This window comes from Poecile atricapillus, chromosome Z (assembly GCF_030490865.1).
Source record: "Poecile atricapillus isolate bPoeAtr1 chromosome Z, bPoeAtr1.hap1, whole genome shotgun sequence".
Taxonomy (NCBI): Eukaryota; Metazoa; Chordata; class Aves; order Passeriformes; family Paridae; genus Poecile; species Poecile atricapillus.
In genome coordinates, this window is record NC_081289.1 from 22,150,103 (window position 1) to 22,166,289 (window position 16,187).

Genomic DNA, 16,187 nt, shown 5'->3' on the forward strand with positions numbered 1-16,187 from the left:
CTCTGATGTAGCACAGCTGTATACTGGAGCAGGTCCTGTGAGAACAGCTGTGAGAGACCTTGTCTGTGCTTCTACCCACACACCTCCCACTCTTTGGCTCCTGAGCTGCAGGTAAGCTCAGGATTGGGCCTTAGTTTGCGTCTAGGCTGTGATCTAGGTATACCTGGCTTGGTCAAGGTGATGTCCTGGTTAGACTCATCTGCACCTGGTCAATAAAGGCTAGTCTAGTAAAGAAAAAAATGGTGGTGCTATCTTTAAAATTCATTTCAGGGTTCCAAAATAAGGTTCTCTCTTCTTTTTAAGTAAATCGGGACATACAACAAGCACTCAGGTTTTTAATTGATATAAAAATTGATTTCACAAAATTAGTTACAAATTTATTTTTTTCTCCTAATCAACATTGCTTTAGTATTTATTTTCCAGGTACATTACATTCGACCTAACATTTAAGAAACAAAACCCAGACATAACTAAAGTACACCCCCAGCTATTCACAGAGATCCTGGCACTCCTTGCCGTGCAGTTAATAGGTCAAAAGTTCCCAGGCTACTGCAGTTTACTCATGATTTCTCTGAATGGAGGAATAAAGACTGGTTTTTCCTGACATAAATGGGGGCTGTTGAAATGTTGTCTATTAACTTTCTCTAGCAGTACTGCAAAGAGCCTTTCTGGGACACAAGAAGAGAGAAATCATGAAAAATCATTTTCAAAAAGATGGCAATTTGTGCAACCACCAGAAATATAATCTCCCTATTAAAAAGAGAAATATTTTAAATGCATGTCTACATACATATGTGCAAAGAACAGCTGAAATATTTGAGAAATCCCTCTTTCCGGTTGTAATGTCTCTATAAGGGGATAAACATATAAAGGCAGTGCCAAAATGAGAATAAGATGATTAAATATTTCCTAAAAGGAGGAGGAACAACAAATACAAGGCACGTAAGGACCTGGCAGGGCTGAGCTCTTGACAGGCCACCAGAGCGAGCTCTCGCCCAGCAAATCCAGCCCCAGCCCTTCAGCTCCTGCACTCTGGCTCTTCCCTCCTCCCGTGCTGTCAGGCAGGGGAGGACGAAAAAGAAAACACGCTTTTTAAAGCTCAATGTCTTCTCTTCGAAACCTTTTATACCTTCATGCCTCTGTTCTTGGGCAAAACCGACGGTGGGCAGAAATGGTATTAGCCATAGATATATGTTGCTGCAGGTGCAGATTTCCAGTGATACTGAAACTTACAGATGTTTCAGTATTTGGAGACTGAAGGAGAGTTTTATAATGATCAAAACATGGTTATTTTATCTGTAAAAAGATCCTTCTAGTTATAAATCTTCACCTTAACTAAATTTGCCCTTAGTGGTAGGCTCCTTTAAGTCCATTCTCCTCTGTTAATTCCTCTATTATAAAGATATAGAGCATTAAACTTCAAGGAACACCCTGCAAATTTCAAAAATATTTGATGAGGGGAACACGCCACAGATTACAGACTTTTCAACAGTGACAGCTATAGTGCAATCAACAGTCTCCAGAGAAATGGGATAAAGACAACCAAAAGCCAAATTATATCTGAAGAACAAACACTTTACTCCAAACTTTAAACAACAGCATTTTAATCCTGCTTGTATGTATGTAGTTACTGTCAAAATTTTCTAATGTTTGGATAATCAGCTTGAAAAGCTAGCTACTGGCAGGAATTATTGTTTCATATTCACACTCAGTCCCAGATGTTGCAGAACATCTTATGTAAGTGGCAATGTCTTCAGAGTGTGCTGTACACACAGTATTTAGTCCCTGATGCAGACACTGCAGAGGGAAGGAATATAAACTCTCCGTGTATGGTTTTGAAAGATACCACAATGCATTATCATGTGAGAAAGACAGGGCTCAATTTGGTGGTACAAACTTCAGACTGCATTAATTATTCTCACATAAAATCACTTACATGTCTTTTTCAAATACAGTATGGCCATAAATGGCTGGTTAGCAGTAACACAAATTAAAGCATTTTAATTATCCATGAACAAAAATGTAACTTGTATTAGTTGCAGATTTCAATTTAACTGCGTACCAAGAGAGGTGATATTCTGACATTTAAACTAATTGTTTCGTTTTATGGCTTCCTTATGTTTGCACCTATGTACAATATCTTTGTCCTACGTAATTTACAGCCCAGGTTCAGCTCACTGTCACAAAAACCAGAATATCACCTTCTCTTAGCCACAAACTCCTGCTCTTTACCATGCTCTTGTCTGGTTCAGCCTGCACCTGGTATAAGCCGATTTAACTACCAAGCATTTTGCAGGACTAGAGAGTTAAATCTGCTCAGGAAAGTCTGACAGAGCCAAAGCAGGACAGTGAAAGGAGGACTGGCTCACTGTTACAGATGGAGCCCAGGAAGATTAGCTGGCTAATTTAGCTGGTTAAGTCAAATACCCACAGTCAGGTCTTAAGAACTCCTCTCAGTTTATCTGCACAGCTATTTCTGTCAAGGTTACGCTTCTCTCTAGTTCCAACAAATTGAGTTGGAATGGCGTGGCCTGCTTCAGAGAGGTGACTTACACACGGACACGGGCATGACCTGATAAAGTTGTGTTTAACAGACTGGAGAGGGGCTCGCTCTGCTGTTTGCATGGAAGGAGACGCTGCTTGATTTCCATTTCTCTTATCACCACATGACCCTGAATTTTTATTCAACAGAAAAGCACAGTGCTAAAATAGAATATTTCAATTGTTATGCACACAATTATCAAAACATATCTAATTGCTTTATAGACCTCTGTAATGCAAGTTAAATCTAAGTTGCTGAAGAACTATCACCACTTGACAGTTACCTCTTCCCTTTGGTATTCATTCCTGAAAGATGATACTCAGACTTCTTTTGAATGGCAGCAGTAGTCAGTGCAACAAAGAGCTTAAAAGCTCCCTTAAGTTTTTAAGCTGAAATTAAGCTGAAATTTTCTCCAATTTACAGCCTCCTTGTGAAGAGAATAAACTTACTTTCTGAGAGCATAAGTACTCAGCTGCCTCATTCTTGCCTATCAGTTTTGTCCTGGGGAATCCAAATTGGCATTCATGAAAGCAAACAGTATAATCTACATCAAGCAATCAATGCTGGTAAACTCATTACGCTTCTTACTAGTCTAGCCTTTAAATTCAACAGACAAACACAGATTTATCAGGTCTTGTATTTCCTTCAAAAGCAACATTCTACACTGTATAATCATAGGGGCAAAGTAACCAATAAAATTTGAATTCCACTAAACTTAATTTAAAATCTCTGTTGGTTTAGTACAGTCAGTAACAGAATTGGTTTGCATTCTTACTATTCCAGTTACCAATGTTCAAAACGATTGTCACAATACATTACATTTTCCTGCTGCCAGTAAAATGACTGCTAAAACAAAAATGCCAGAAAAATCTTCTAAAGCAAGAATTCCACAAGACAATTCTACTTTGTTTATCTCTGTGTCCTTCAAATGCACATTCACAGTCATAAAGCAATATATCTCACTCTGGGAATCATAGAGGCACAATTAGGAAATCAAATCCTGAACTGCTTGTAGGTGAGTCTTAGAAAAAGACAAACTTTCTGTGGTTAGACTCCTGAATAATGAAATTGTATTTTCAAATAAGTAGGACTACTCTTCAGAAAATAATTCTTCAACTTCACACAAGTCTTAACAAAAACCTGACGGATTTTTTTTACTTACAACCCTGACATTGACCTCTCATATTTATTTTTAACAGTCATTCCCACATATGTGTTGGAAGAGTAACTGTCCTTTATACTTCTCATATAATTTGTGATCCATGAAGAACACCTATTAAAACTGCAAATCATACAGAAAAGTTTCATGAGTCTTTTAAAGAGGTCACAATTGAACATTGCCTTCTTGTGCTGGCTTTGACTGGGATAGATTTTATTTTCTTCACAGTAGCTGGCACAGGGCTGTGTTTTGGATTTGCGCTGAAAACAGTGTTGATAACTCAGGGATGTTTTGGTTACTGCTGAGCGGTGCTTGCACAGAGTCAAGGCCTTTTCTGCCCCTCACAACCCCCCACCATCAAGGAGCTTGGAGGTGCACAAGAATTTGGGAGGGGACAGGCAGGACAGCTGAGCCCAACAGACCCAAGGAACATTCCATGCCATAGGGCACTGTGCTCAGCACATAGAGCTGGGGGAAGAAGGAGGAAAGAGGGGATGTTGGGAGTGATGGTGTTTGTCTTCCCAAGTCACTGCTATGTGTGCTGGGGCCCTGCTGTCCTGGGGATGGCTGAACACCCACCTGCCCATGGGAAATGGTGAATTAATTCCCTGCCTTGCTTTGTTTGCATGCATGGCTTTTGTTTTACCTGTTAAACTATCTTTATCTTAACTCATGAGTTTTACCACTTTTACTCTTCTGATTCTCTCCTGCAGCCCAAGGGCAGGAGTGAGGAAGTGGCTGCACAGGACTTTGTTACCAGGTGGGGTTAAAGCGTGACACTTCATTAAGAAGAACCCAAAGATAACCATTCTTTACTGCAATACAAAGGCTCCTTTTCAGTTCCATAAATACTAATTATCAAGAGGACAGAAAGGTACAACACTGAATTTTAAAGTAAAAAAAGAAAAGCTACCTGGCCCATTGTATAACTAAAGACGATAAACTTATTTTTGCCAAGACTTTCAGCTACCAATAGACTAAGCTCCCTGTTTGTGAAATTGTAAACACAGTGAGGGTTTTTGTTTTTTGCATTACACGTCACCAATCAATCTCTTTCAAATATATTCCTCTCCAAGTACAAAGTCCATTAAATCATTGCTCTCAAGTTTGTGCTTTGGTATTTGATGGGTTTTTTTCCCCAGTCTAGTGTTAAACGTGTAAGATGAAACAGGTGACTGGCACATGAAAGCCTGGGCAGGCTTTTTCAGGATGGTGATGGGGGTTATAAACTATTTCAAGTAACTTATTAGCACAACCTGTTAACAGCGGTGCACTGCAGAAGTTGCACAGGCTGCATTTCGTGTCCAAAGCTGCAAGCCCTGCCAGGGACGCTGGAAATGCATGGGAAAGGTCTCATCCCTGGGGCAGCGGGGCTCCCTTTTAGCGTGCCACAAATGGCAGCTGCCCTCGCACTGCCCCTGGGCGCCAGGGTGGCACCGGGCGGCAGGTCCCGCGTCCCCTCACACCTGAGGCAGCTGCTGGAGCCGCCGCTCCGCGGGGGGAAGGGACGGCCGCGGGTGGATAAACAAAGGCCCCCAGGGTAGGCTGAGGAGCGCTAACGAGCTCCTGGGAGAACGGTCGCCCTGATAAGCGCTGGAAACCTGCAGAAGAGGGAGACCTGCCAACCACCCGGCTTGATTTTTCCTCCACCAGCACCGAGCGTCCCCGGAGAGGCTCGGCAGAAGCCAGCCGTTTTCTCTCATAGCGGTGTGAGGCACTAGGCGCGCAGAGAGGAGCGGAGAGCCAAGGCCAGGGGCACAAGGACAACAGCGGGGCCGTGAGGCCCCGAGCCGCTGGCGGGCAGGACCCAGTCATGGTGTCCCTGCGCCGCGGCAGCAGGGGGCGCCACGGGGCGCCGACGGCGCGAACTACAGCTCCCGGCATGCACCGCGCAGAAACGGCCTGTGCGGCCCACCGCGTTCCGGTCCCCGCTCAGTGGGGCGCACAGCGGGACGCGGCAGCGCCGCGCTGCCCCTGCCGGCGGCTACGGCGGCCCAGGCCTGGCGCTACTCCCGCCGCTCGGCCCAGCTGGTTATGGCCTTAATCGTGACTTTTCCCTCCTCTCGGTACCCGGGGGTGCCGCCGCGACCGGAAGTGCCAATTGCCATAGCACCCCGTCTCCCCGATGAGCATTCCGGGTGTCCCCGGAAGCGGTCGGAGCCGGTGTTGCGTGCGGAGATGGTCCCCGTTGCTCTCGCGGCCGCGCCCCACGTGGTCCCCCCGTTAAACACCGCGGGTCATTCATCGCAGCGCCGCCCGGGGCCGCGCTGGCCACGCCCCATCGCGCACGCCATTGGCCGAGCGCGGCTCCGCCCGCCAATCGGCGCCGGCCACGCTCCGACCGCAGGAAACCGCACATGGAAAGTCACGATTGGCGGCGACGGCTGCAGACCCCGCCTTCCCAAGCTGTCCATTGGCTGCATGTTTGGCGTGGTGCGCTGCTATTGGGCAGAGTGGCGCCGCCCTCCCCCACCCTGGGGTTGATAAGGCGGAGGGGGAGGGTCGCGGCCGCTCCAGCGGGATCGGCGGCGGCGCGGGACGGGCTGGGGAGCGCGGGGCGGCGGCGCCGGGGGCTCTTCTCTTGTCACTGCGGCCGCCATGAAGTCGGTCTGGGCGCTCGCTCTGGCGTGTGTGCTGCTCCTGGCCGGTGAGCGCCTGCGGGTTTCTAGAAGGTTCTGGCGGAGGGGTGTCGGGGTCCCGGCTAACAGGCCCTCCCTACCCGCCTTCCCAAGCCGTGTGCCCGGGTGAAGGGAGTGAAGGCCGCCGAGGGGAGGTGGGGTCTCGGGTGGGACCCCTCAGTCTGCCCCGTGGGGAGGAGAAGCGGTGCTCGGGCCCCCGCCTGCCCTGGCCGGGCCTGCCCTCTCCGGGGATGGGGCGGCGGGGGGAGGGGGCCGCGCGGCTCATGCGCCGTCACGGGCGGGGGCGGAGGGTGGGAGGGGGCCTCCCCTTGCCCATCTCCCGTGTCTGCGGCTGGGCTGGGCTGAGCTGAGCTCCCCTGGCGGGGGGGCGGGAGACTCGAGGTGCAGAGCTGAGCCTGAAGATGTGGGGAGGAGTAAGCGGAGAAGTTGGGGCAGTGCGTAGTGTGGGGATCGGGCTCAGGGCGCTGGTTTCCTTGTTTTCCCAGTGTCGGTCAGAGCCGATGAGGTGGATGTAGATGGGACTGTGGAAGATGACTTGGGCAAAAGCAGAGAAGGGTCTCGAACGGATGATGAAGTTGTTCAGAGGTTGGTACCTGGGGCGCCCTGGTGTTGGAAAGGTCAATTTGGGCACTAGTTATGCCTCAGAAATAAGTTGAGAACTCTGTTCAAAAGAGGGATCCAGTTAACTGGGGGAAATAAAACATTCCTGTAAGAGACTTATTTCTTTCTAAATAAAAACGAGCTTGAGAACTTGGATTCAGAAAAGTTCAGCTTTTGTTTTTAGCAAATATCGATAGCTGTTAATTGGGGTTTACTCATGCCTGTCATAAATGGTGTCAGTTTAGTGCCTGTGGATGGAATCGCTGTATGCCCATAAAATGCCCCTTGTCCTGCAAGGTGCTCCACATGCTGAGGATTGTAGTAGCTTTTAGATTACCTGTATTATTCCCTAATTTTTTATGAAAAAATGCCTCAACTTGCAAAAAGCCTCAAAAAACATGAATTTTCACTTAAGTTTTTGGATTATGGTTATATAGCTAAGGATGGTCACTCTTGCACTTGATTCATTTAATCATGTAATTTTGTGCTGCATCAGTGATTAGGTGTTACTGCTGCTGCTTTCTGATTAAATTAGTCATTCTGTTTGTGGACAAGACTCCTTGATAGATTTTTCATTGTCCTAACAGAGAGGAAGAAGCTATCCAACTAGATGGCCTAAATGCATCCCAGATCAAAGAAATCAGAGAGAAATCTGAGAAGTTTGCATTTCAAGCAGAAGTGAACAGAATGATGAAGCTAATTATCAATTCTTTATATAAAAATAAAGAGGTTAGTGCCTTCATTTGCAGATCATGTTTGAATTTTGGGAGGTGTGTGTCTGTCTCTCCTGGTATTCCTGACTACTGGTTTCTGTTTCAGATTTTCCTGCGGGAACTTATTTCAAATGCTTCAGATGCTTTAGATAAGATACGGTTGATATCGTTAACTGATGAAAATGCTCTTGCTGGCAATGAGGAACTTACGGTCAAAATCAAGGTAAGAAGAATTAGATACAAACATCTCTTTCTAAGAAGTGGTGGAGGAATGTAAAATCACACTGCATCATTAAGTTTCTATTTTTGGCTTGATACTGATGCAAATATAAACTAGGAACACGTGAGAACCCTTGCAATGAACTTTATCAAAGACTCTTCTTTTCATAGTAAAAATATGCTTCTGTTTTTATAAAGAGCAACTGAAGTATTGGGCTAATTTTAAGAAAGGTCTTCCTCATTTCTGTAGTTATTGCAAATTCAGTTTATTGTAGTCAGGCATGTTTGAATTTGAATAGCTACTATGTACCAATTTTCTTTGGCATGTATTAAGATTCACAGTGGAGTCAAACTGCATTTTTTTCTTTATTTTTTTCAGTGTGATAAAGAGAAGAACATGCTTCATGTTACAGACACGGGCATTGGCATGACAAAGGAGGAATTAGTTAAAAACCTGGGTACCATTGCAAAGTCTGGTACAAGTGAATTCTTAAACAAGATGACTGAAATGCAGGATGATAGTCAGTCAACATCTGAGTTGATTGGCCAGTTTGGTGTTGGCTTTTATTCTGCTTTCTTAGTAGCAGACAGAGTTATTGTCACATCAAAACACAACAATGATACTCAGCATATTTGGGAGTCAGATTCAAATGAATTCTCTGTGATCGATGACCCAAGAGGGAACACCTTAGGACGTGGCACAACCATAACGTAAGATTTTTGTTTAATCTTAAAATAAAAAATATCCTGTGGGTACACTTTGCTTATTGGAATATGAGTGACTTTAGCTTTATTATTTCTTGTAATGCAGCTTTTGTTTGTTTTAATGGAAATATGCAAAACACAAACTGCATCCAAAAAGAAATGTAGTTCACTTCATGTTCTGTTAGATGAGCTAATGAAACTATGAATGTCTTGACAACTGTCAGCAAGTAGTTCCAGACAGTTCAGCTGCCTTCAGGCTCATTCAGTCACTCAACACAATTCTGGCCTGGCAAAACCTATAAAGGGGGGCTGTAGAGCTTTGCTTGGAAACTAGCTGCTGTTTATGTATCAGTGAGGCTGGTCTGATGCAAATTTCAAACTGGAGGTAGTTTGCTAGTTCTATTTTAATTGCTTTCATGAGCAGGTAAATTTATTTGGTCTGGGTTTAGAGGTTTTCTGGAGGAGGTACTCAGTGTAAAAAAAGTTGATCTTGGTACTCTAGTTCAAAGTAAAGCCCTTGAGGGTGCATCAAGATCCTGATAAGTATGGATATGGTTTGATGTTTTCATTTAAACTTTCCAATATTGTGTTCTGCCTCAGCCAGTGAAACAATTGCTGGTTGAGTAAGGATTATATTTTTTAAGAGATGCTTGGAGCTGAACTAATAAAAAAGCTCACTTGCATGAACCTGAATTGCTATGGCTGCAGCCAAAATCACAGGTTGTTCTGAGTTGGGACCCACAAGGATCATCAAATCCAACTCTTAAGTGAATGATCCCATATGTGGATCAATCCCCTACTCTTGGTTATTAGCACCATGCTCTGGCTCAGTTGGTCAATCTCAGTGGTATAAGAAATGTATATTCTGCTATAAAACTGTCAAAATACTTGTCCAGCAATTTACTGGAGTTTTTGCTTTGTTTTTTTCTTTAGCCTTGTCTTGAAGGAGGAAGCATCAGATTACCTTGAGCTGGACACTGTTAAAAATCTAGTGAAGAAATACTCCCAGTTCATAAACTTCCCCATATATGTGTGGAGCAGCAAGGTAAGTGTGTTTGAGTGAGCATTGTCCAGTATAAGTCAGCTGTCTGGCCAGATCTTTCATGAGCGCTAAGGGCCTGCCTTCTTGTTCAATTTCTAAAATTCTTCTGTTCTTGACTCTTTTGGCTGCAATTTTACTAGTTATTTTTTTCTCTAGATGCTGGTCTGTTGCTAAAATCACAAACTTTAAAGGAACTTGTTTTTATTCTGAGTTGAAGAACTTTACCAAAGGAGAAACACTGCTAATTACTAATAAGGATCTTTCTTCCACTGGCTTTGGTAGATGGAAGCCTTGTTAAGTTCTCAAGCATAGCCATGGCTAGATACCCTTCTGTAAAGAAACAGGGCAGTGTCTTAGATTTTAGGCCTGTTGTGATGTTTTCTTGGTGTAGCACCAACTTAAAATCCAAGTCTCTGATTTGCATTACGTGTAAAGTATTGAAAAATCTGAGTGCGGTGATCTCCCAGTGCATTGAAGGAAAGTATGTATTAATGGAAAAGTAACTGAAAAATACTACTCATAGAGAAGTTTGCAACAAATAGCAGAAGTCAGGCTAGTGCTGTGAAAGATTAAGCTGTTTGAGAGAATACTGGAACATACCTGGTAGTAAGTCAAGGTGTTAAAATCCCCACCTTTGGTTGTCTCTTTAGACAGAGACTGTTGAAGAACCCATTGAAGAGGAGGAAGCAAAGGAGAAAGAAGAAGAAACAGATGATGAAGCAGCAGTTGAAGAAGAGGAGGAAGAAAAGAAACCAAAAACTAAGAAGGTAGGCTTTTGTTAGCCTTGGGGTCCTGTGACTCATGTCAGATGTCAGCAATTTTCCTAGGTAGTCTTGCAGAGGTGCATTTCAGTAGTGTGTGCTTTCAAGAAGCAAATCCTTTTAAAGTGAGATGGCAGGAGAGATTTTAAGTGAAACAGGCTAGGTAGAAATCAGGCAGATGATTGGCAGTAGCCTTGTGAAGCTGTGGTCACAGCTAATTATAAGTACTTGCATGAACTGCTTGAAGCAGTGGAATTCTGTAATTTGACACTGTTGACAAGTTTAAATTTAATATACTCTGCAGAGAAGAATTTTCCAGAGTGGCATTAAAACAGAAACACTGGTGCTTAGTAAATGTACATGGAACACACTACATTGCAGACTAAAGTTTTGTTCCTATGTGTTGCACTAATGTGTATACTTAAAATGAGAATGTCCAGATTGTTGCATAATGTTCAGATCTTTTGCATAAAATGAAAGAGCATGTTTGGGATTTTTAAATGCTAATTTATGTTTTAGGTTCAGGAGTGCCTTTAATTGGCCTAAGTTGAAGTAAAAAATGAGTCTTTTTTATACTATTGTGTTTATTTATCTAGGTTGAAAAGACTGTCTGGGACTGGGAGCTCATGAATGACATAAAACCAATCTGGCAGAGACCATCTAAAGAAGTTGAAGAAGATGAATACAAAGCTTTTTACAAAACCTTTTCCAAGGTAAGTTCAGGGCCTCAAGATGATTCCAAAGCAAGAAGTTTGTTTGTCTGGCTGTGTAAATAAAACTGAGTGCTTATAGGATAGGCTCTTTCTGAAGAATTCATTAATTGCTGTCACTAGATGGAACTGCAGAGAGCCTGGAAGGTATAACATCTTAGTCAGGAATTTATGTATTTTTCCAGAGAGAAGGTACTGCCAACCAAGTGTTGATTGGTCTAGATTTGGAAAGTATTATGTTGCAGCTCATGTGGAGCTTACTGATGTGTTTAAATTTTGACAGACAAATTTGTATTTAGTCTGAGGGTTGTAGTGTTTGTTGCATGTGGTGGAAGAAAGAAGGAGACAGAGTTTCCTAGAAGTGTTGTCTTTGTATCGCTACAGTGTAATGTGTCACTCCAGAGTATCTTAACTGTGGTATGATGATACTCTATTGGTTGTTGGTAACTTTTTAGTGACTGGCTTGTTAAAATCCAGCAAAACCTGGGAGGTGTCCAGGAAGGTTCTTTTCACATGAGTTACTCTGCTCTTGTAACTTAAACTTTTGTCTCCATTGTAGACTCTAGCATGGCTATATGGATTAATTGTAAAATAATTGCACTTATTTGCCAAACTTAGGTTATTATTGGAAATGTATAAACTCACTGGTAATTTCCCCATGTCAATTGAAAGCATTCTCTCTTCACAGGAACACGATGACCCAATGGCATACATCCACTTCACTGCTGAAGGGGAAGTAACTTTCAAATCCATCTTGTTTGTTCCTAATTCTGCTCCACGTGGACTGTTTGATGAATATGGATCCAAAAAAAGTGATTTCATTAAGGTATGACAGAAAGGTGTGTGCATATGGTTTTGTGGCAAAGGAAAAAAGCCCTGAAGTAACTTGGGTGCTCTCTGCTCTTGTATTTCAGCTGTATGTTCGAAGAGTGTTCATCACTGATGACTTCCATGACATGATGCCCAAGTATCTTAACTTTGTTAAGGGTGTTGTAAGTATTATAAATCTTACTTGCATTTAATTTCTTTTTTAGCTTCAAATAGTGCTCGATATACCTAAAACTTTCTTTCTCATTTAGGTGGATTCTGATGATCTTCCTTTGAATGTATCCCGTGAAACACTTCAGCAGCATAAATTGTTAAAGGTAAGCTAATTGGTTTTAAAGTCCTTCATTGTAAGCACAAGATGGCAGCAAAGTTTAGAAGACTTAATATCTTGATGAATTTTGTTACATGACTCTGAAATTAGTGTAAAGGAAACTCAGTTACTGCTGTTTCCAGATTACCTGTCTACTTCAGATCAGGGATACAAAGTGGAATCTGTTCCTTAAAGTGAGGTTGCATTGGGGGTTATTCCAAATACTTACTGTTGGAACTCAGTATTGCTGCTTTTTTTAGGTGATCAGAAAGAAACTTGTCCGCAAAACTCTTGATATGATCAAGAAAATTGCAGAGGAAAAATACAATGACACATTCTGGAAAGAGTTTGGTACTAACGTGAAGCTTGGTGTTATTGAGGATCACTCCAATCGTACCCGACTCGCTAAACTTCTGCGCTTCCAGTCTTCTCATCATGAAAGCAACCTCACAAGCCTTGATCAGTATGTGGAAAGAATGAAGGAGAAGCAAGACAAAATCTACTTCATGGCTGGTGCCAGCAGAAAGGAGGTATGTAAGAGTGAAAAGAAAGGAAGGGGTACAGTATATTATACTTTTTAGTTTTAGTACCATCAATGTTTAGAATTGTTTATTTACTGTAAATGTGGAGACTCCATGCTTATGTTACTACTGCAGTTCAGTTTTTTTGATACCAATATTTGCCAGATAGTTGTACAGTTTTTGGTAGCTGCTGCTACCAATGCAATTAACCTGACACCTTACATGTTTTCATTCTAGGCTGAGTCCTCACCATTTGTTGAGCGTCTGCTGAAAAAGGGCTATGAAGTGATCTATCTGACTGAACCTGTAGATGAATACTGTATTCAGGCTTTGCCAGAGTTTGATGGCAAGAGGTTTCAGAATGTAGCAAAAGAAGGAGTTAAGTTTGAAGAAAGTGAAAAGTCTAAAGAGAGTCGGGAAGCCTTGGAAAAGGAATTTGAACCCCTCTTAAACTGGATGAAAGACAAAGCTCTCAAAGACAAGGTAAAATATTGTGTTATATGTATTGATTATTTTTACTCATTGTACTTGCTGCAACATACTTTGCAGATTATTTGAGCATAGACTTGACAGTAGCATCTCTCTTCATGGGTAAACCTGTATGGATATTGTCTTTATTCAGGAAGATAATTAGTTAGAATGTCATTCTAGACATTCCTCAGAAATTCTTGAATTTACAGTGAAATGCAGTTATTTACTTAATTCACTGTATAAGCTATTAGTTCTGTGAACTAACATTAAGGTGTTCTGGGGTTTGTTTTTTTTCCTACAGATTGAAAAAGCTGTGCTATCTCAACGTTTAACCCAATCTCCATGTGCTCTTGTGGCTAGTCAGTATGGATGGTCTGGTAACATGGAAAGAATCATGAAGGCTCAAGCTTACCAGACTGGGAAGGATATATCTACAAAGTAAGTTTCCAGTTCTATAACAGCAGTCATGAAATGCAGTTGATGACCTCCCTTGCTTGGTGTACCCATAACAAGCTTCCACCCGATTCAGATGATCCTGGGTGTTTTTAAGGTCTTTATAACTAAGTTAGTCTCCATTATAGCCCTAGATTGTTATTTTCAAGCCCAGTATGTAAAACTACCTGATGAGCAAGACTCATCAGTGGCATTTGGTATCTGCCATTCGTTGACAAGAGAAGATGAATTTAGTAACTTAAATGCTTTTTGTAGTTGCACCAGTATTAAAGGGCTAGGGGGATTACACTAGTTACTGTGACTGTAACTAGTGTATATAGATTTAAAGATCTAATTGGGTTCTGTACTTTGAAATGCTGTAATTTCTCTTCCCAGTTACTATGCCAGCCAAAAGAAGACATTTGAAATTAACCCCAGGCATCCACTGATCAAGGACATGCTGAGGCGAGTCAAGGTAAATAAATAACAGTAGTGAAACACTGACTGACTTGCTGCATACAACCTGCTTTAACAGGTCTGTTTTGATTTTCTTGTGTTTTTCCATGTTAGGAAAATGAAGATGACAAAACTGTTTCAGATCTTGCAGTGGTATTGTTTGAAACTGCAACTCTGAGATCAGGATATATGTTGCCAGACACTAAGGAATATGGAGACAGAATAGAAAGGATGCTTCGTTTGAGTTTAAACATTGACCTGGATGCAAAGGTTAGTTTGTCTTCCACTTGGGCTGTTAAGTGACTTACAGTTGCTTCATCTTAAAAACTGCAGCTGCTATTCACTTGCATAAAATGAAGTGTATCCAGCTTCCTGCACTTAAGTGGGCTACCAAAAGTCCAGCCATGAATCTGTACTTAATACTCATATTCTTCATTCCTTGCTCTTCTTTGTAGTTGCTTGAGATTCTATTTCATTATGCTTCTCAAGTATATTCCTGTCCTTAATTAAGTGCTGGCTCTAGGAGTAAACTGAGTACAGCCCCTGTCTCTCTAATGGAGAAATCCTAATTGGGTACAAGTAATGCAGGTTCTCATAATCCTGTGCAAGAACTTCCGCTGGCAGTTTTGCTGCAGTATATCAGTGCTACACAGATCTTACATTTTCCTTCAGGTAGCTTGTGGCAAATGTTAGGAAATGATAGTGAAAACTTCCACAGCCTGTATTTAACTAGTGCACAATTAGTTAAACAGCCTAAGCAAGTAAAGCAAATTGCTTGTGACCTTTGTGTACAGGTGGATGAGGAACCTGAAGAGCCTGAAGATGCAGCTGAGGAGGCAGAGCAGGATGAAGAGGAAGTGGATGCTGATGCTGAGGACAGTGAAACACAGAAGGTAGGGTCTCAAGTTTGATGCTTTCTAGACAATATTTATGTGCAACATTGTCTGTAGGTGCTTCCTGGCAATAAAGTTGTTCACTTTGCCTTTCATGACACTAGATTTTAGTGTTAGATGATCCAGGCTTTTCTTGGAGGGGGGAGAGAAAAAATTGCAGTACAAATTTATTGTTAAACTGTATTGTGAAAAGATGACATTGAGGTATGTTCAAAGCTGGAGTGAAATTAAGCCTTAGAGATTGTAACAGTGCCCTGTGGCAAGAAGATGGCAGCAAATCCTCTAGTGAAGATAATTACCCGTGGTATTTCCATAGCTTGTGGGCAAAAACATGAACAAATCAGCAAGAGTGCAATTTTAAATGCTTACAATACAGGCTTGGAACAGCACTCCAGACTACAACATTGCTCCTGAACAGTTCACCTGTCATGTGAAGTCAGCTCATATCTGCAGTTTTAATTATGTCTTGATGGATATACTGAACTCTTCTAATACCATAGCTTTTTGATAATACTAACTTGGAAAGTTGTTTTGAGGTCCCAACTGGGCCTGCTTTCTTGGGTTGCTTTTGGAAGAGACCTGCAAGATGATATCCAGTGATTAGTGCAAATATTATAGCAATGTAATTTCCTACTGTTAAATGTCAGATAAGAATAGATTTGAGAAACAGTATTTATTGTACTGAACCTACTTTAATTTTGATGCCACTACTGTTAGGTTTGCAGAGCAGTATAACCTGCAATGACAGGAATATAAATTTCTGTTCTTCTGGGAGTTCTTGTATTTTTTTTCCACTTTCAAAAAGTAATATTCTGATTCTCTTTCTGTCTTCACAGGAATCCACAGATGTGAAAGATGAACTGTAAACTGCACTCAACTACTGTCCTGCATTGGGGGGTTAAGAGGGAATGTGAATTAGATTGTTTTGTTTTTTTCCACTGTAAAATGTTGAGGGATGGGGTTTTAAGGGTAAAGGAGGTTTTTTTTTTAAGTTCACTTTTCTAAAAACATTCCTCATGAATGTAAATTTGTATTATTTAACTGACTTGGTGTAAAATCTTGTCATGTACAAAATAAAATGTTCCCAAACACCACCAACTCTAAATTTATACATACCAAGCTCATCTTGTGGGCTGGCAGAAAGAAATGAAGGTATGGTCCTGGGTCTTTGGATCCTTTGTGCAAA

At 42.0% G+C, this 16,187-nt stretch overlaps 1 protein-coding gene across 1 annotated transcript; it reads left to right on the forward strand.

The window, feature by feature from the left end:
• Positions 1-6,188: 6,188 nt before the first annotated feature.
• LOC131592621 (endoplasmin) lies at positions 6,189-16,095 on the forward strand. Its single transcript, XM_058864236.1, has 18 exons — positions 6,189-6,348; positions 6,826-6,925; positions 7,528-7,669; positions 7,760-7,876; positions 8,252-8,583; positions 9,511-9,622; positions 10,270-10,386; positions 10,977-11,093; positions 11,779-11,916; positions 12,005-12,082; positions 12,170-12,235; positions 12,489-12,758; positions 12,987-13,232; positions 13,522-13,658; positions 14,049-14,127; positions 14,223-14,378; positions 14,903-15,001; positions 15,838-16,095. The coding sequence occupies exons 1-18, from the start codon at positions 6,300-6,302 to the stop codon at positions 15,865-15,867; spliced, it is 2,385 nt and encodes a 794-aa protein (XP_058720219.1). The 5' UTR covers positions 6,189-6,299; the 3' UTR covers positions 15,868-16,095.
• Positions 16,096-16,187: the final 92 nt, after the last annotated feature.